Source organism: Euleptes europaea, chromosome 1 (genome assembly GCF_029931775.1).
Source record: "Euleptes europaea isolate rEulEur1 chromosome 1, rEulEur1.hap1, whole genome shotgun sequence".
In the NCBI taxonomy this organism is placed as follows: Eukaryota; Metazoa; Chordata; class Lepidosauria; order Squamata; family Sphaerodactylidae; genus Euleptes; species Euleptes europaea.
Genome location: NC_079312.1, coordinates 68,066,947 through 68,088,207, shown reverse-complemented (window position 1 = coordinate 68,088,207; position 21,261 = coordinate 68,066,947). Strand labels below are relative to the sequence as shown.

The window sequence follows — 21,261 nt, the reverse complement described above, 5'->3', positions numbered from 1 at the left end:
AAAATACCAGTGAACTAGGCATAGCGTGAAAACAGTCACTCTTTTTCACAAGGTCTACACCGTGCACTGCTTTAGTGTATAATTTCTTGGGAATATTTTAAATCAATGCTGAAGAAGCTTTGTTGTGCAGTGAATTCACCCACAGTATGCTGTTACAAAGCCTGGAACTAGGCCAGGTCTCTAGATAGCCTTAATGATTACCTCACAAGATAAATGGCCTAAGTTTACTGGTAGAGATTAACCATCTTGCATATGGATACGGGCACTTCAGAGTACTCCCAAGAGAACTCCATGCATAGAACCCTTGCACATAGCTGTGCTAAGCAGAATGTTGTCTAAAGTTACTTAATTGTGTTTATTATTAGATGTAAGTAAAACTAGAGAAATTTTGCCTTTTCATACCAATACTCCATCTGAGTCTGGCTCTAGAAGATACTGTTCTTTCAGAAGATTATCTGTGACTTTATATTTACTTGTAACAGGCAACTGAAGCAATCTGCATAGTCATATATGGTGCTTCAGAGACCAAAAGGTTCAGTAATTTGAAGCTTGAATAGTGAAGCTGAAAATAGGATGCAATTGGAAACACAATTTGAAAGAGGATGACGCTTAATGCTCCATTATCATAAATTAAAGTATAATGCTACATATGTCTCATCTTGTCTTTCCCTTTTCAACTCCAGATGTTTACTATGTTCATGGAAATGTGCACAGCTAATTGGCTTCTAAAGGGTTTTCTCCAATTTGTATGGGTTTAGTCCAAGCCCACACTGGATCTAAATCTGATGGAAAGGACCATTTATTAAATGTATTCACCACCAAGTTGTCACAGCCATTTCAGTACTAAAAATAAACACAAAATTATGGGATATAACTGATTTAAGACATAATAATATCTAAACTATTTAATTATATAAGAAAGCATGTAACCAAGCAATATAGGCAGGATGTTGAATGTTGTAAACTTGGACAAAACTAAAATGAAATATTTTGATAGAGAAGAAACAGAAGGAGCACAATGGTAAATTACACTATCCTTTTGTTTGTTAAATGCATATATGCTATCAATAAACTGACAGTAGGAACGAATAGTATATTATAAGCCCATTCAAATAAAGCATGTTTAGGAAACTTTTATACAGGATCTTTCATGCTCTGAGTAAATTCTCCTCCTCTGAGATATATAACAGAACTTTCAGTAGACTTCTACATTTCCCCCCAGTATATGAGTCACCCTGGAGAAATCACTAATTCTAGGTAGAGCATAGTACTTAGATACATACAGCTATATTTGATGTTCTAGAGTTATACCAGCTTAATAAGCTTAACCCCAAAACAAGGAGAGAATAGGGCATCAACAATTGCAATCATTTAAAAAAATGAAAGAAAATTCTAATTATGACTTGAAATGTGGATCTAAAGTGACATTTAGATGTCACAGCTGTAGTAAGTTCAAACTACAATTTATTGAACTGATCCCAGTTGCTGCAGCAGACATTCAGAACTATCCAAAGTCTTCTTGGAAATACTGGTGTGTCCGCTGCCGGTGACAGCCAGCTATAGCAGGAGCTGCAAGGGGTTTTTGTTGCTCTGCAGCTGTACCTTTCTTTCTGCCTTCAGGTGGTGCAACCAGACAAGCTGGGATTCCTGCATTCACACAGAATTCCTAATAAGAGTTACTATAAACTGGGATTTATAAGCTGCAGTGAAGAATAAAGATGCTTAAACCCTTCCTGGTTCATTTTACATTCTGCTCACCAGGCACAGGCTGTTTAGATGATAGTGAGCAGCTTGAGCCTGTTTAGCAAGTTATTTTTTTCAGTGTACTTGAACATAATGCTGCAGGGCAATTGGCACCATTCCATACATGCATATTCTGCAAAGCCTGATGGGAGCTGAGGTTTTTTCCCCCAAGTGACTATTTAGTATTCTGGGGTTAGAATTACCCAAACAAGACAAAGTATGTTTTCAAAGCAAGTACTTCAGTCAGAGGATAAACACTGTAATCAGTGTTCATCTAAACACACTGATTTCAATCAATATATTTCATTATTGATTTCAAATCAGTTGATTTCCATGGACATAGAGTAACTATACATTGGATTATACTGAAAATCTGCCATGCAGTTAAATCATAAAGATGCTACTTCAGCAACCATATTGATTGCACATCTACAAAGCTGTTCAGCATCAGACAGTTGCAAAGTCTAATCATGACTGTTGAAAATGGTATGTTTGCCAGCTGAACATGATCACTGCAGAACTCTCAGCAGTTAGACATAGTAGTGTTTGGGGTCTTGGAAATCTCTAATCTTTAGAAATTTTCAAAACAAATTTACACGCTGGTTATTAGTGGTCCCAACATCAACATCTTCAGCTATTGCTAGAGTGGAATTAACTCTACCCTCAATAACAACCCTAGTTAATAAAACAACCATTAATTACTGGCTGAAGATTATCTTCAGTACATCCCCAGGCCTTTTGACCTCGGCGTATGAAGAGATGAAGAATAACTCATGGCGCAGTTCTGTGTTGAGATTGGTGACTAGTCTTGGCTTTTCAGTAGAATACTTGAGGACCCTCGGATTCTATGCAGCCAAACTACTCATAAAACAAAGATTGTTAGATCAGAGTGCTCAAACTGATATAGGTCTTGTAGGCAATTTGAGAACATCAATACTTTATAGACAGTTGCCTCTTTCTCCCCTGACTCTTCCAGAGTACTTCACCAGTTTAAGGAACTGCAAGCATAAAAAGGCTTTCACCAGGGCATGCTTAGATATTTTACTGCTCGCAGTCTTGGAAGGCCGTTTCAAAGGGATCCCATACAGGAAAAGAGTATGCTCCTGTGATCAAAAATCTATTGAGGATCTATCCCCCATCACATTCCAGTGTCCAAAATATGATGAGTGTAACCGATTTTTGCAGACCATATTATCCTGCTTCCCAGGAAGGTCAGATCAGGAGAAATTAGTCATATTATTGAAAGACAGAGACAAATTCATTACTTTCCAAATAGCAAGATTTGCTGGCACCATCATGAAGCATAACAAGATAAGGGGGCATGCTGACCATAATATCTCTGACCCATAATTGCTCTACTCTGGGTTACTTGTGATCTTTTATTTGTCTTTGGATTGTATGACCTTTCCTTCCTATTATTAGACATATTTTAATGATGAATTCGTATTTGCATTTTAATGTTTTATGGGAAATGTTTAATTCTTTAACTTACGTTAAATTATGTTTCTATTTTTAATGTTATTGATTTTATTTGGGGGAATTTCTACCTTATTATGTATTATTGCTATGGCTTTTTTTTTTTTTTTTTTGCTAACGCAATAAAAACTTGAGACTTAGTAGCCAGCAGCATTATAGTAGCATAGGATGATATCTGAGCTCAAGATTTAGAAAGTTATTAGCATCCTGATGCTCACAACTGGATTGGAAACATGAGGTTCAACATGAGGTTCTCTGGATTGGTGATTTCTTATCTCTGCCTAGAGAAATGACACATGGATTTACCATGAAGGTTTTTTCTCTTCAGTGGGAGTGAAGTCATTCTCCTCTGGGTTATGCCTCTTACTCACCCCAAGGCAAGGTTTATGCAAATTAAACTGATCCCTAAGAGGACCAGTAGGAGGCATACCTTCCCCAGTCCTGCCAAAGCCAAGCTCCAAAAGGAAAACTAGAAAACTTATTAGGTTAAACTTCCTCATGTGAAAGTTAATGGGAAGATTATCTCCAATGTAAATGAACTATATTCAAACATAGTCTGAAGAAAAAGAGATCCTGAGCTCTATATTGGGTGGGGTGAAGATGACTGTGCCTGCCTTACTGAAGGGAAGAAACCTTCACAGTAAGGTCAATGTCTCATACTCCTTCAGTGGGGGAAGTCATCCTCTTCGGGGATGTTCCAGAGCTAAGCCATGTTGGAAAGGAAGGAGTTCAGGATCAGCAATCTACCACCTGCTGATCTACCACCTACCAAAGGCAGCCTCTGCTGAGGCCATCTAATCAATTTTATAATGCTTAACAAAAATTGACAGTGATGACCAGGTGGCTGCACTGCAGATTTCTTCAACAGGGGTGTTAGGTGAAAATGCTGCCATTGTTGCTCCTGCTCTGGTCAAATGTGCAGACCAACTTGGGCACAGGCAGGTGCAATGCTTCATATGGTTTGAATATACCCTGTCGAATCCAGGAGGCAACGGTTGTTTTAGAAACTCTTTTCCTCAACGTGTGGTTATTGTGAAAAACAAACAAAACATCTGAACGACAAAGGAGCCATCATTTTGATATAACAACACAGAGCCCTGCGAACATCTAACTTGGGCCACAATTTATTTTTCAGCAACCGGATTTGGACAAAGGAAGCTGAGTCAATACCTTCAGCACCTTGTTTAAATTTCAGGTCAGAAACATGTGGTGAACAGGGGTAGATAGCTGAGTCGATCCCTGCATAAAACATGTGATAAAGCTGTTGGAAGAGAGGATTTTGTAATTATTCAGCTTGAGAACAGATGACAGTGCTGATAACTGCCTCTTTATAGTGTTTGGACTGAGACCAAGATGCAGCCCATCATGGAGGAACAAAACTATGTCTTTCTTTCAAGGCAAGAGAGAGTCCAGGTACTTTCTTCTACACCACCTGTGGAACACTTTCCAGGTGAGTTTGTAAATGCAGATTGTAGATGGTTTGTGGGAAGTTAGTATGACCCCAGCCACTTCTTGTGAAAAACTTGTAATTTCTAAGTCTTGCCTTTCAATTTCCATGTGGTTAGTTGCAGCCATTCTGGCTCCAAGTGAAAGAGAGGACCTTATTGTAGTAGATCCAATAATGGCAGGATCCTCCATGTTCGAGCTACTGCCATGTTGATGAGATCTGAAAACAAAGACCTCCTGGGCCAGAAGGGGGCAATCAGTATCACTTGGGCCTCCTTCCTCTGAATCTTGTTGAGCAGTTTGGCAATCAATGGAAGGAGAAGAAATGCATGCAGGAGACCTAATGGCCAAGGATGAGTTAGAGCATCTTCTCCTTCAATCAAAATAGGAAACTGGGGACTTCATAACTGTCTGGAGTCATGAAGAGGTCTATGCAAGGATTCCCGAAGAGACACACATCATCTCTGAAGACCCTTGGATTTAGTGACCATTCTCCAGGGTTTATCTATAGTCTGCTCAACCAGTTGGCTCATCTGTTCAAGGATCCCTGAAGGTGCTAAGCATGAATACTCACAAGGTGTTTTCCTGCCCAGATCAGAAGTAGAGCTGCCTCCTTCTGTAGGGTGTGAGATTGCATTTCACTCTGATAATTGATATATACTTTTGCTGTGATGTCTGTCTTGACTAGGATGTGTCTTCTGGCTACCAAATTGAAGGTTAGCCGTGCCAACCTGATTGCATGCAACTCCAGCCAATTAATACTATGTGTCTGTTCCATCATCCATTTCCCTTGGGCCAGCTGACCCAGGCAATGGGCTCCCCATCCCAGAAGACTGGAGTAAAACATCAGAACCAGGGGATCCAAAGAAATGAAAGATACTCCTTTGTTCAGATTGTTGCATTTGTACCACCAAGCCAAGGATCTGTGTAAAGCTGGTGGGATTGGAATTCCCTTGTGGTAATTGCTTAGAATGTCCTAGTGAAACAGTAGGAGAGCCCATAAGAGGGGACAAGAGTGAAAACGAGCCCACTGAACCCACTGGCAGAAAGGGTGAGGCCCAGAATGATCTGGAGAGGTAAGCGGTGAAGAAACAGCCCTCAAAAGGGCCTTGGCCATTTTCCTCTTGATTGCTGCCACAAGAAGCTTTAAGGCTGCTGAGGCAATTGAAGATTTTTCAACTCCCTTTGGCACAGTAAATGGCAGGAAGAAACCAACGCAAAAGGCCCCAATAAACTAGGTTCTCTGTCTCTGTCACTTTTATTTGGGCCTACAAGACAGAACTGGCTAAGCGAGTCTTGTCTGGAGTAGCAGGTCATTGAAGGAGGTCCACATCCTACTGGTTCTTTTAGGGATCAGTATAATTTCATAAACCCTGCTTTGGAGAGAGTAGGAGGGGTAATCCAGAGGAGGATGACTTCCCCCACACACACACACACACACTGCAGGAGACAGAACTGTGTTTTGGGAGTATTAGGAACACTGGAGTTTAGAAGTACTATATCTACTTTTGGTCCAGCCAGTGGGGAAATTAGCTTTGGCATCCACCCTGCTATATTTGAATGCTAATTGCTAAAGGCAGATGGTACAGAAAAGAAGGTAACTGCTTATCAGACAATGATGTCCTGCAGAGATTCCCACTTAACTTGATATTTATCAGTGGGTTGCTTAATGAGACTGGCCTGAAGAGACCATTGGTGTGATACAAGCTCCATGATGCACTTTGAATGATCTCTGGAGTGTAACTAATTGGTCAAACCCTCCTAGCATCTTCTGTACATTCTTCCATCTATAGATAGTTGGGGTACCAAAACATGTTTCATATTTCAATAATCCTAGTCTGATTACGTTGGTTATTAGGTGTCTCATACTATTGACTGCATCAATTTATGATTTACACTGCTTAATCTGCCTTGAGTCTTAGTGGGAAAAACAGTCTATAAATAAAGTTAATAAATAAATAAAATAACAGTGCATTCCCGAGCGGAATGCCTGCACTGCTGTTTGGAGGCAGCGCTCCAAAAACATCCTTGCGGTGCCAAAAATCTGTGCAACCAGTTGGCAAAAATCGCGGCACCAAAAATCTGTGCAACCAGTTGGCAATTGGCCAAAATAAAAGGGGGCATTCCCAAGCCAAAATGGTTTAGGAGGCTGCCTAATGGCGGCCCCACCCCTCGGCAGGCACCGTGACACCCCGGGAACGCCTCCCAGGATGCCGCCACGGCCTTTGTCTGTGTTTGGACGCCGGCGGAAGGCTCTGTTTGTTTCCTGGCCCACGTTGCTGCGCCAGCAACCAGCGTCCAGCCCTGCATGCCGGCACTGTGGGTCCTTGGGCCAGCGTAGGTCTTCAGCAGCCTCCAAAGGCCTATGGTTGTGGCTGCTGCCGCTTCTCTGGAATGCGCTGTAAATACATAAATCTGCAAAAGGGGGTTTCTGCAACTAGTATGCAATTTTTTTAAAAAAAATTAACCTTAAGGAGTGGGGTGCATTACAGCTTAAAACAAGCACAAATCCAAATAAATTCAGACTAAAAATGTTTGCTGAAATACTGAACCCTTTATATTCTAGCCCAAATAATGTTAAAAGGATGGTGCCAGGGGAAAAACAAGTAGACTTTAACAACTTACGATTTATTTGAACTGCAAAATATCCTGCTCAAGTATTCACCATTACGTTCATTTTTAATTGGTTCTTTTTCAGGGTGGAATGTATGTTTTCCAGCTGTTTGATTCCTATGCAGCCAGTGGAATGTGCCTTCTCTTTGTTGCTATATTTGAATGTGTCTGCATTGGCTGGTTTTATGGTGAGTCATTAGTTGTGCTACCTTAGGAGTACTTCTGAAATCACATCATGCACTTTCAGAGTGAATTCCAAGCTCTCACTAGTTCACACAATTTCCATGTAGAAAGTTGTATGGATTTCTAGTTCATGATTAATAGTTGTTACTACAATTTTAAGGTTGTTTTCACATTTTATTTTGTAGTAAGAGAGGAGGCACAAGTAAGTTGTGTTATCTCTAACTGTGCTTCTGCTATAACATAAAAAGCAGTTTTATACTTAAGATGCATATCTGTTAAAATATGAATCAACAAATAAAATCTAGCAACATAAACCATCTGTAATATGGAATCCATGAAACCATTCCCCCCTACTTCAGGGATGATAAGAGGTAAGGGTTTGGGTTTATTAAACCTGAAAATTTTCAAAAAATCCAGAAATCCCAGATTTTTTTTTAAATGTTGGGTTTAATAAACCCAAACCTGAAAAAATGCCAGAAAAAAACAGCAAAGGGGGGGGCGTTTCTAGCCCCACTGCCTGCATGCCCCATGGAGTTGGAGCATGCAGGCAGCAGGGCTGGTAGGAATGCTCCCGCCTCCCTCTCCAAACTCTATGCCAGATCAGGCCTCCACGTGGAGGCCTGATCCAGCAAGCAGCTTGGAGAGGGAGGCAGGGTTCCCTATCCATGCCGCCTGCCCTCTCCAGAGTCTAGAGAAGGCCAGCGGTGTGGATCTGAATCAGCAAACAGATAAGTAAGGGGGGAAGGAAGGGAGAAGAGAAGGGGAATGGCAGGGAAGGAGGGAGGGGGAATGGTGGCGGGTCTGAAGCAGCCCAAATAATGCCAAATAAATTTGACATTATTTGGGTCCACTTTTTCAGCCCCCAATTTTTTGCTGCCATTTTTGCCAGTAAAAAAATACCCCCAAAATACCAAAAAGCTATTTTCTGGTTTTTAAAAATTCAGCATATCAATATGGCACACCTCTAGGAGGCCCACCTACGTTTCAGCTATCTGGATCTTCAAGGTGATGATGCTTTACCAGCTGCCCTTGGCTTCCCTTGACAATCATAAAAACTAAAATATATTGAGAGTGAAATCATACATTCTTAGTATGAGGAAGGCAAGCGATTCTGTGATAGTTATGGTGATGGAAAGGGGCCCAGGTGTTTATGTGGCTGGGAAGGAGAGAAGGTGCTCTTCCCAACTGAGAGAACAGGCTTGCCCTTTGTTGTGTTAACACTTCTTGATGGGAGGGTCCAGGTTTGGCAGGCTTGAATCTCAAGATTTGGCATCCAGATTGGCTGAATGTCCTGGAGCACATGTGGGGTTGGGTCTGAAAAGGAGAGCTGTTCTTTGTTTAGAGAGCTCTTTGAAGTTGCTGTGGGAGGGTTTATGGTGCATGCATTTGGGTCAGTTTTTCATGAAGGATGCCCAAAGAGAATGATGCTAAGGGGGGTTGCAGACACATCAGGACTGGGGGCATCTTGCAACTACCAAAGATCAGATATACCATGGGTTGTAAGTACCTTAGTAACTGTCCTTTTGTTATTTTGCTTAGTGCACCTAGATCCTGTCTTTTTGTAGTACCCTGAAAGCTCATTCCTGAGCCCTGCAGCCAGGGCTCCTCCAAGGAGGGTTTGCAGCTGCTACAGGATAAAAAAATTTTAAAATAAAAAATTTAAAAGGGGGGGGGGGAAGCCCCATAGAGAAAAGTGATGCTGTGCCAACAAAAACCTAGTGCAGCACCACTGGGGTGTAAGGGAGCGTTCCCGGCCTGAAAGGGGTTAGGAGGCTGCCTACTGGCAGCCCCGCCCCTGGAACACCCCGGAAATGCCTCCCAGGATACCGGCGGGAGGCCAAGCCGGCATCCAAGAGCCACACTACCACAGCAGTCCTGGGGGGGGGGGGGCAGCACAAGTGGCACTACACTGGCATCTGTGCCAGTTTGCATGGCCAAGTGGCACAGATGCCAGCGTAGGGGGCTGGTTGCCTCCTAAGCCCATTCGGCTCTCTGGCTCAGGAATGGGCTGTGAGTTTGTGCCTTGTAGAAAAAGTTTAAATTGAGAGTCTGCCCAAGTCCTTATGCACATGCCTGGCTTCTTGGTATGCTACAGTGTGACACCCTGTGAGGCTGACCTCAGGGCAACTTGTGTGAGAGAGGGGTGGGATTTTACCTCGAGGTGGTGGTGGTGGCAGTGAAAAAGGGAACAAAACAGTGGCTAATCTTGGCCCACACAGTGACAGAGATCACAACACTTAGATTAATGCATTACCCCAGAAACATGGGCACCAGATCTGTTCTGTATTAACTTTGTTTCATATTTGTTTCATGCAGGAGGCAATCGTTTTTATGACAATATTGAAGACATGATTGGCTACAGACCACTGGGATTAATTAAATGGTGTTGGAAGTTGCTCACTCCTGGCATTTGTGCTGTAAGTGATAAAAGTGATTCATTTAGTAGAGCTAAAGGTCTTAGCAAGGCCTTCCCTGAAGCTATTCTCCTGAACTTACAGCAGCACATGCATTTTTTTCTAAATAAAGCCAACATAATTTAATTTTTAATCTAATGTTTTATTTTCTGAGGATAATTCCATAGTAGTCACTTAATCTACAATTGCCATGATTTGTTCACTTTTTTTTTATGAACCATCCCGATGAAGCTGTGGTCGACCCATTGCATTCCAACTATTTTTTGTATTCCTTGTCCATATTTTAAAAGATTTAATTGTAGTTCCAGACTGTTCTGTATAGACAAGCAGCCCATTCCTGAGAATTGGGTCAAAAGTCTATAGGAGGCGGCGTAACCTCGCTGCCAGCGTAAATATGTGTAATCGCATGTTTACATGTACTTACGCTGGCGGCGAAGCCAGTCCCGCCGGCGGGCAAGCGCCGTGGCACTGCACTTCCCCCTTCTGCCAGCGCGGCCACTCCGTGGCGCCGGCAATGGCATGGAGAGGCCGCACCGGCGCAGGGGGGCAGGCCGGGGGAGGAGCCAGCAGATAGTCAGCTCCCTATTCCCTTTCAGCCACTTGCGCCGGTGGTCGGAACAGCGTTGCAGGCGCAGCCTCGCTGTTTTCAATGGGGCGAAAAGCCACGAAACAGCTTTTTTTTGTTTAACGGCATCAGGGAAACGGCTTAGGAAGAGGCGCCTCTTCCCCGCCGTCCCCATACGCCTCAGCTCAGGAATGGGCTGAAAGGTATACTGAAGGTTACCAGGTTTTCAGTTCTCTCTCAACACTAATGTTATTTGTATTATTTCCTTCATGTGCCAGTAAGTTTCCCTTCTGTTCTTTAAAGACATGGCTTCCAGATATTCAAACTGCTGTCCTCCACAGTATTATTATGGACATCCCTTTTCATACAGGCTTTATAACCAGCTTATTCTTAACTAAACCTAGTATTGCATTCCTGTTCTCACATCTTAAATAGATGAACCATTCATCAAAACATTGACAGTCCACCGCAAATGTTCATATAATATTATTAATCCTGGATGCTTCTTTGAATTAAAACACAAATAAAAGCTAGGATTCAAAGGGGCATGGGCCACAAGCCCTCGGATTCCTTTCCCCTCTTGTTATTACAGCCTCTTGTATCTCCAAAAAGCATAGTTTAGTCCCTGCAGCATGCTCTCAATTTAAAAAGAGCCAATTTGTGTGGTCGTTAAATGAAAACTATTTAATGTTTAAATACAAAAACGTGGCTCACTCCTGTATAAGAACCTATGTTATTTCAGTGAGATGTTGAAAAAGACAATGAGTTGGAATCTATATCTCCTTCTTACAAAATAAAGAGCCATGCTTCTGCAGAACAAGCCTTGCATTGGGGGAAGATGGAATGTTTTAGCAGAAGGGAGTCATAGAATCCAACCCAATATTGGGCTGCTTTTCTCTGTCTTCAAAGCTTACCATAGCATTTCAGTGTTCTGGGATGAAATTACCTGCTTTGTTATCATTATTTTTAGTATGAATAAATGCAGTCCACTCTCTTTTAGGGAATCTTCATCTTTTTCCTGGTGAAATATAAGCCTTTGAAATACAACAATGTATATACGTACCCAGATTGGGGCTATGGCATAGGGTGGATGATGGCTCTTTCATCCATGGTTTGTATTCCATTGTGGATCTGTGTTCAATTGTGGAAGACAGAAGGAACCATCGTAGAGGTGAGACATGAAATGATGTTGCTAAATATAGTAGAAGAACAATGAAAAAAGATTTGGGAGCAAGTCATGTTAAGCTGTGCTCTTGAGTATTCAGTGTAGAGAGAACATAAAGGCCAAGGTTAGTGTCTGTGCACCCATAGCAGTTTCTGTAATGCAGTAGTCCTTAGTGTATACAGCAATCCATTTATTTACTTTGATTGTGTGTCCCGCGCCCGAGCAAGCCCCATTCGCGGGCCTGCCCGGCGGCCCACTCACCGGGCGGGAGTTGCGGCCGGCTCGAGTCGGAGGGGCGGGCCGGCTGTCCCGCGGCCCGCGCCTACCCCGGAAGGCTCAACGTCCTGGCCGGAGGGGTTGGGGCCGGACAGCGAGGCAATGTTGCCTGGCGCCGGCAGGGACCGCGAGGGGGCGGGGCCAGCTGGGCCGCGGCCCACGGAGGCCCTGGAAGAGTTGCCGTCCCGACTGGGAGGGCTGGGACCAAGCCGCGAGGCGTCGCCACCCAGCGGTGGCAGGGACCACGGGGTGCCGCCTCTGAAGGCCCCATCGTCCTGGCTCTGCAGCGGTCTTCCCCGATGGAGAAGGGGCCGGGAGGGGCAGCGGCCGCAGGGTGGTTGGGCGTGAGCGGGGTGGCGGAGCAGGTGCTGCCGATCAGCCGGGGCAGGGCCGCGGTCCCCCTGAGAGGGAGGGCGGGCCGACAGCACTGGCGGGGGCTGACTGGTGGAGCACCTGCCCGTCAGGAGGAGGAGGGGAGAGGGGCGGAACCCAGGGGGCCTGGCCTATATGACCAGGAGGGGCGTGGAGGCTGGGGAGGAAGCGGCGACGGTCTGCTGTGGAGCCAGTGGTTTGGTGGAGCAGAGACCGCCCGAGGGGCTGAAGAGGAGGGCGAGGCCTTCTCTCAGGACACCCATTCTGAGGCCAAGGAAGCCCCCTCCGGGTCGAGTTGGCCAGGCCGCGGGGCAGATAGGCGGGGGCCTCAGGGATGGATCCTCACATTGTGATTTTATGAGAGATCATAGTGACAGCTGTGAAGAAGAAAGCAACAATGGAGAATTGTGGTTTGTTTCATTTCAACAGATGTTAAGCATCAGGAATAATTTAGTTAAGTTAAACATTGTAAAGAACATGCAACCAGGGGAGTTTATGCCACTTCCTTTATTGGAGGGATTTAGAAGAATAACAGGTAGACACCTGTCTTGGATATAGTAGGCCTAGGATTTTTGGCAACATAATCTGTTAAAAGCTTTCTGGCTCTCAGACTATGATTCAGCATAGACATACAGAAAAGTGTGAGGGTGGAGGAACTAATATTTATCCCACATAAAATGAAGATATAAATGGATATAAGAGGCTTATATCCTGCAGATGTTTTCCACCATCAGCAGAGCAGGAGTGATTTTTGCCAGTTGCCCTCTCCTACTGCAGCCCCTCCTGTGCCTCGCATGTTGTTGATGATCCCTGATCCCTAGGAGAAGAATTTTGCGTGGTTCAGTGAATGGGGAGATCTGGGAAAGTTTCATCCTGGAAACTTTACACCATCCACAGTTTCTTGGATACAAGCCATAATTTTCTGTAGGCTGAAAGCAGAAAAGTCCAATATAGGCCTGCACAATTTGTGATTCACCAAGTCAAGCAATACCCCACAACCATGTATTGCATCCTACCAGTCCCAGGCAGGCAGCAGTAACAGGAAGCTCTGTCAGGTCATCGCATAAGACTTCATTCACAAGTTGTCCAACTCTGACAGACTTGAAGTGTCACTAGTATGATCTGGTCTCAGTCAATAAAAGTATAAGAGAGAGAAAATGTGCACATAATACATATGTCCCCATATATCTAATCTAGATATAATGTGTCTAAGTCTTAGAGATAACTAGTGTTTTCAATTTCTTCATTTTTTAGAAATTCAGAAAGCTGATGGTGGCCAGCCCAGACTTGAAAATGAGAGGAAAGCTCGGAGCAGGTTCATATGCAGCTACAGTAAATGATTGTGATGCCAAACTGAAAGGTGATGGCAATATTTCAACCATCACAGAAAAAGAGACGCACTTCTGAAAGAACTCTTATTTGATTTTTTTAATATAAATAAAAGTAAATAGAATTCTTCACTTAATTATAGGGCCCGGCTTGTTTTGCACAAATTTATTAACAGGTTAATTTTCAAGTGAACCTTGTATACTTGTTTAAAAGTGATTTTTAATTATTATATAAGTAACGAATATAAATATTATATATATATATATATCAAAAATGAAATAGAATTGTTTGTTAGTGATGACTTGTAATATGGTGATCCCTATGTGTTTATAGATCCTAGAAGGACCTGTATAATGTGCTGTAAAACTTTTATACTTTGGGTTGTTTTTTTAAAAAACATGGTGTTGTATAGTTATATACTTTCTAATTTGTAAGCATTTCAGACCATTTCAGCTTCTATTGTATGTATATAAAGTGAACACAGTGTACTTATATTAATATCCTAGGGGAATTTCTTTGGATGTGTAACTCTGTTTCAGTATGTAGTTTTCTGAATTTGGCCCTGATGCGGTACCCAAAGGTGTTAATAAGAATCTTTCTAGGTGTCACTAGGCGCAAATCTCAACATTAATCTTCAGACCATAGGTTTTTATACTGGGTGAAACAATGGTATGAATTTAAATTACCCAGGTTAGCCTATGACATTGGCAAACCTGCTGCTTTAGACCTGGGGGTGGTGTCTTTGTGAGCAATATTCTGGGTCTGATATCTGATGTTGCCATTGGCTGTAATCCAGAAACTGTATACCTAGCTTGGCTTTGAACATGTTTATTGTACAGGTGTTCATACAGCTCATGCAAGCCACTTTTGGAGTTTGGGAGATCACAAAAGTCTCCTGTTCCATAAAAAAAAGTCACCATTATGGGCTAAATCCATACTAAGTTTTCCAATAATGGAAGGGTAGGAGTAATTTCCACCATTTTCCCTTTCCTGCTCCAAACCACAGATTTTCCTATTATGCCATTCCTACCATGTCTCCCAGAAGCAGCATTTGAGGGAGATCACTGGGCTTCAACCAGAGGGGTGGAGGCAGAGAATTTCTGTTGGACTGATAGAAGTGTCTTGTGTGAGTACAAAATGTAGTCTGGTTCCAATACTATAAGCATGAGATAACTCTTGGGTGTACCTGTAGCACTTCAAGTATATTTACGTCAATGTGCCAATCACTAATGGAGATCATATCTTTTACTTATAAAACAATACCTGGCAAATCATTTTTCTGAGACAAAATGAAAAAAGTGCTGTATCCTTTAAACATGTTGCTTGATCTGCTTACCACAGTTCTAGAAATGTGGTAAGAAATGGTCACTACAAAAAAAAGAATTAAATTCACTTTCAAAAGTATTTTAATATTTAAAAGCCATTAATCTTAGTAGGAATCTTAGTAGAGTCTGAATTCATGGGTGCTGCTTCATATGGTTTTTGAAATGTTCACATTTTATCTTTTTTTACTTGACCCCAGTGACTGCATAAAATAGCTCATGGTTTATATTTTTGTTTTCACAGGGAAATATGTATAGATTTGTGCATGTGAAACTGAAAGGGAAGTGTTAATGAAGGGTAGAAGATGATTTACCCACCTTTGTTATCTATAAGCATTCTTCAAAAAATAGTAAAAGATTTTTTTAAAATTGAAGAATATGATAATGGTATAATATGTAGTATATATATGGCTTTTTAACACAGCCGGCTCAATGAACAAAAGATCATATTGTTATGCACTGTATTGTTTTGTCTATTATGGCTACTCTGTGGTTTAGTACCCACACTCCCTAAAACATATAAGAATTTCCAGCATCCCTAAAAGCTTGTTTTATTGAAAAAATCACCAATTGGATATTCTTTAACCACTATGATTAGGGGGTTTTCAGACTGGGTGAAATAAGATTAAGAGGCAACTGAGCCACCTTAAGACATCTTGAGGACACATCTTTGGTCTGGTCTGTATATGTGAACTCACCAGAACAGATCACAAATTTTGCTTTGTATTACTGAATTTGATCTTTTTCTGTATGTTGGTATGGAAAGCTGAGGCAAGGAATTTTAACTTGACCATGATCTCAATGGAAACAGATTTTGAACGGTAGCATGAATGTTATATTTGGCTTTGTCATCAGTTTTATTTTTTAAATTAATGGACCAGATCAATCCATACCATTTCCATATTTCATTCATGCAACTAGACTAAAACACTTTCAGCTTTCAAAGAGCTTTTCTTGTGTGTGGTGCTCTCAATATGCATACATGTCTAGTCTTTTTCTGTTAACAACTTAAAATAATGTGCCACTGAAGAAAATGTGGTGTTTATTCCTTTGGGTTCTTTACTAATAATCTTCTGAAGTGCATTTGTGTGCATCATGGAAAGCATCACCATACTCAAAACTTGCATACTTTCTGTGTGGCAAATACACATTCAAAGCTGTCCCATCACACTCTATTCATGTTCTGATATACAATATTTTAGAGTCATACCAATTGGTCCGTCACTTGAAAATGTATTAAAGTAATTTAGGGCTTCAAAGAGTGTGAAAGATGCATGTTAAAGGAATCCCTTTAGTTCATTTTTAAAGTTTCACTTCCATGTCCCATATACGCTATAGCTTCAGGAAAAGGGGTGGTGACAAAATGAAACTTTACCCTCCATAAGCATTACTGGCTCTTCAATCTCTTGACTATCATAATTAATGATGAATGTGTGCAATTGAATTTTTTTATTTTATACATTTTTTGGATAATTACTGCTCCTAGAGTACATGCATTGTTATGTAAGTAAGTTACCAGTCATGAAAAAAAACACAAGTTTTTGGCAAGCAAGCTGCATTGTGTATTCACTAAGTATGTATTTGCTGAAATCCTGTTAGTCAACATATGGTAGCATCACTGTGAAAGTCACAGCTATGATTTTTAAATGTGCAGCTTCATACCTGTGATGTAGCTGAAGTAATCCTATGCACCAGAGCTACTCATAAATAAAAGTGGCCCAAAGTGTGCAGTGATACCTTTCAGGGTGTGGTGTTTCATCCATTAGCCATAGTACCATAATTTCACACTATTCAGGCTCTTATTGAAGTTAAAGCAGCTTTCACTGTCACTGATAAAGTAGTTTGTGGTGTGGGTTCTCACATGACTTTGGACTGTTGTTTTCATCCAAGTATCCCGACAGGTACTCATTATGGAATAAGATTCCTACTCTGCTGCTATGAATTATTTCACCAATAGCTTTATACACATACATGTGGTTTGGCATGGTCTAAAGCAGTGTTTCTAATTTTCTGTGCTTGTAAATGTGCACATGTAATACTTGATCCATTTAACACTTGTACTGATTTTTTTTTAAGATGTGAGGGTGGGGGGGTTCAAATTCTTGACTACATCTGTGATTATTTTCTGAAACAAAATGTGAAGATAAAAAGCAATTATATTGTGCTGATTTCTTTTTATATGCACAGGAAACAATAATGCCCTTTTCTGAATTATATGCAGTATTATTCAAAAGTAAAGAAGAGCCCAGATTTATGTACTGTTTTACACAAAGAAAGTTTTTATTTGATGTTCACAGAAGCACAACATTTTGTCTGCTTACTCCTTTTTAAAAAATTAAAGAAAATGCATGAACATGTGTATTGTGTTTTACTATTGACAAAGATAGGAATACCTCCATTCTCCCACTGAGTTCGGACTACATCTTCATCAGTGGGTTTTGTCGTTCCTATGCTCAGGGAGGCAGGATCCAAAAAACCTTTGCTTCCTGTCACATGTGATAGAACCGCCCTCTGATATCCAGTCCTCTTCCTGCCTTAGAGGGAGAAGCAGCATTTGTGGTTAGCTCTGTAGCAAACCTTCTTTCCTATCCTTTGTGCTTCAATAATTATTCCTGTCTAACTTTATTTCTGTGTTTTTTCTTAGTCCTAATCTTGGTCTGTGTGTACCCAGCAGCCTTTTCCTCTTGTATCTACTGTTTTCCCTCATCTTTGCCTCTGTCTCCCCCTCCCCTCCCCCTCCTCTGTTTACAGTATGTCTGAGAGAAGAGATAGGGCTTCAGAGGAATTAATGTCAGGAGACGAGGAGCAAGTTGAAGGACTCCTCCCCCCCCCCGACAACTTTCCCTAGTGGCGTCCAAGAGCCGCAAAGGGGAAAAACGGGCGAATCGGCCCGATTTGCAGGCGGCTGCACAAAAACGGAGCCTCTAGCTGGGAGACGTTCAAAACGGCTCGAAAAAGACGCGCACGGACAAGATGGCCACCGCAACTCTCCGTTCAGCCCCTAGAGGTTACGAGGGCGAATTTGATCCCAGTGATGCCGGCTCCTCCGGAGTTCATGCGACTGGGACTACCCCGGGTAATGTTGAAAATGTTCATTTTGTAATTGCGGAATGGGGGGAGGGCAACTTAAGTCTGATCAATTTAATGCAGCAGACTGGGAGAGGAGTTTGCCCTAATTAGCGACCATTCTTGTGGGGACGTCACAAGATCCAGAGCCTCATCCCTGGGCTGTGCCTTTTCCTGAATACTTTGAGGACCTTCTCAAAAATGAATGGGAGAAGCCTCTCTCTAACAGACACCTCCCCACTGCTGTAAGAAGAATGTATAATCTAGAGTCCCGAGCGTCTAACCTCCTTCAGGTTCCCTTAGTTGAAGCACCAGTCACCACTCTGCAATCCACCGGCTTACTTTCTGAGGATGGGGCTGGCAACATCAGGGACCCTCTAGATAGAAAAGCTGATTATGCTATTAAAAAGGCCCATGAGGCTTCGGCCGTATCCATTCAAGCATCGGCTATGGCAGCATTGGTGGCTCGGGCATCCATCGTGGATCAGAAAAATAATTGACCTGACTCCACAAGACAATAAAAGGGTTCTGAGTGGTCTTAACAGAGTTCTGAAAGCAGTAAATTTTATGGCGGATGCCACTCTTGATTCCATGACTATGTTGGCCAGGGCACTGGCAGTTTCTCTATTTCTTGGAGGGCACTTTGGCTCCAGTCCTGGTCAGCTGACTTCGGTTCTAAATCCATCCTGTTGGGCTACCCATTCGAGGGTGATTGGCTCTTCGGCTCTAAACTAGAGGACATACTAGTCGAGACAAAAGACAAGAAAAAGGCCTTGCCAAAATACATAAGGAGAGAAGGTAAGACCTCTTTTCTTCCTTTCGTCCCTTCCGAACCTCTCACACCCTGGCAAGGGACAAAGCGGACAACAGAAGGAACAACTGGAATTCTGGAAGGGGATCCTTTCACAAGGGCCCCAGGTTTAACAAGGGATTCCAGCCACAACACTTGGACAAGTCCAACAGATTTAGTGAGAAACCTGGGAAACAATGACTGCTGGGACAGTCCGGTGGGGGGAAGACTCCAGCTTTTTGCCAATACCTGGGACTCCCTTCACCCAGACACTTGGGTGCAGAAGATTATTCATGAGGGATACAGCCTAGAATTACGCAAATCCCCCCCAACCGCTTCTTTCTCTCCCCGTCCTCTTCCAAACCGGACAAGATAGCCCGCAATCAAACAGCCATAGACCACCTGCTTCAAATCAGGGCAATCGAACCAGTCCCCCAGACAGAACGGTGCACCGGGGTATACTCCGTTTTCTTTACCGTTCCAAAGAGAAACAAAGATTGGCGCGCAATCCTAAATCTAAAGCACGTCAACAAATTTATCCGTCTCAAATGTTTCAGGATGGAGACACTCAGGTCCATCATAGAGGCACTCCATCCCCAAGCATTTCTGACAATGATAGACCTGACGGAAGCGTATTTACACATCCCCATCTACCACAAGCACCGAACATTTCTCCGCTTTGCGTACAACCTCGATCACTATCAGTTTCGGGCCCTCCCGTTTGGTCTCTCATCGGCCCCGAGGGTCTTTACCAAGGTCCTGGTGACACTGGTGGCTCACCTGAGAGAGGTAGGGATCCACGTCTTCCCATATTTAGATGATATCCTGGTGAGCACTCCTTCAGAACAACTGTCCTTACAGCACCCAGAGACCGTCCTCCGGGCTCTAGAACTCCACAGTTTCCTGGTAAACCGGATCAAGAGCACCCTCTCTCCTTCCCAGTTCATCCATCACCTGGGGGTGTTCATAGACACGAACTGGAATGCAGTCTTCCTTCCGCCAGACAAGATTTCCTCCATTGTCAAGTTGACAAGGCCAGTGATTCTTTCCAAATCCTCCAGCCTGTCGTCTTTAGACTGTAGGGGAAAATGGTAGCATGCATAGGGATTGTGCCATGGACTTGCCTCCACATGAGGGACCTGCAATGGTTTCTCAAGCCATTTCAACTGCAGATAACTCAAAAGAGGAACCCACACCTTTCCGTCCCAAGATAAGTGAAGGACAGCTTAAGGTGGTGGACCAGGTCCCACAACCTAGACAAGGGCCAGAACTATCTCCCGATCTCCACGATCCAGTTCTTGTAGGTTATCCGGGCTGTGTAACCGTGGTCTTGGTATTTTCTTTCCTGACGTTTCGCCAGCAGCTGTGGCAGGCATCTTCAGAGGAGTAACACTGAAGGACAGTGTCTCTCAGTGTCAAGTGTGGAGGAAGAGTAATATATACTCAGAAAGGGGTTGGGTTGAGCTGAATCATTGTCCTGCAAAAAGTATCAAAGGTAATGTGCTAATCATTGTCCTGTAAGTATCAAAATAATGTGCTAATGAGGGTGTGGTATGTTAATATGAAACCATTGTATCCTGAAGTGATCTGTTAATGTGTGAAATCCAAAGCTAATCTGCATGGCTATTGTCGTCTGTAGTCTTTGTTAGTCGGGAGGTTTTCAGGACAGGAAGCCAAGCCTTATTCATTTTTAAACTCTCTTCTTTTCTGTTAAAGTTGTGCTGATGTTTATGAATTTCAATGGGTTCTCTGTGCAATCTGACAAAATAGTTGGTAGAATTGTCCAGTCTTTCAGTGTCTTGGAATAAAACCCTGTGTCCTGTTTGTGTCATGCCATGTTCAGCCACTGCTGATTTCTCAGGTTGGCCAAGTCTGCAGTATCTTTCATGTTCTTTTATTCTTGTTTGTATGCTGCGTTTTGTTGTCCCGATGTAAACTTGTCCACAGCTGCAAGGTATACGATATACTCCTGCAGAGGTGAGGGGGTCTCTTTTGTCTTTTGCTGATCATAGCATCTGTTGTATTTTCTTGGTGGGTTTAAACACCGTTTGTAGGTTATGTTTTTTCAAACGTTTCTCCATCCTATCAATGACTCCTTTAATAAATGGCAAGAATACCTTTCCTATGGGAGACTGTTTTTCCTGAGTTTTCTGATTTTTGTTTGGTTTAATGGCCCTTCTGATTTCATTTCTGGAATAGCCGTTTGCTAGCAGTGCGTGATTTAGATGATTAGTTTCTTCCTTGACACAGGGTCTTATTCCAAGACACTGAAAGATTGGACAATTCTACCAACTATTTTGTCAGATTGCACAGAGAAGCCATTGAAATTCATAAACATCAGCACAACTTTAACAGAAAAGAAGAGAGTTTAAAAATGAATAAGGCTTGGCTTCCTGTCCTGAAAACCTCCCGACTAACAAAGACTACAGACAACAATAGCCATGCAGATTAGCTTTGGATTTCACACATTAACAGATAACTTCACGATACAATGGTTCTAT

General features: G+C 42.6%; 1 protein-coding gene across 1 annotated transcript in view; it reads left to right on the top strand.

Annotated features, from left to right (window-relative positions):
- Positions 1–13,970, top strand: part of SLC6A11 (solute carrier family 6 member 11) — a 116,124-nt gene extending 102,154 nt beyond the window's left edge. The window contains exons 11-14 of the mRNA XM_056856495.1: positions 7,364–7,466; positions 9,778–9,878; positions 11,441–11,611; positions 13,508–13,970. Of these exons, the coding sequence (XP_056712473.1) occupies positions 7,364–7,466; positions 9,778–9,878; positions 11,441–11,611; positions 13,508–13,660 (528 nt within the window). The 3' untranslated portion in view covers positions 13,661–13,970. The remainder of the gene's footprint in view (positions 1–7,363; positions 7,467–9,777; positions 9,879–11,440; positions 11,612–13,507) is intronic.
- The last annotated feature ends 7,291 nt before the right edge of the window (positions 13,971–21,261 follow it).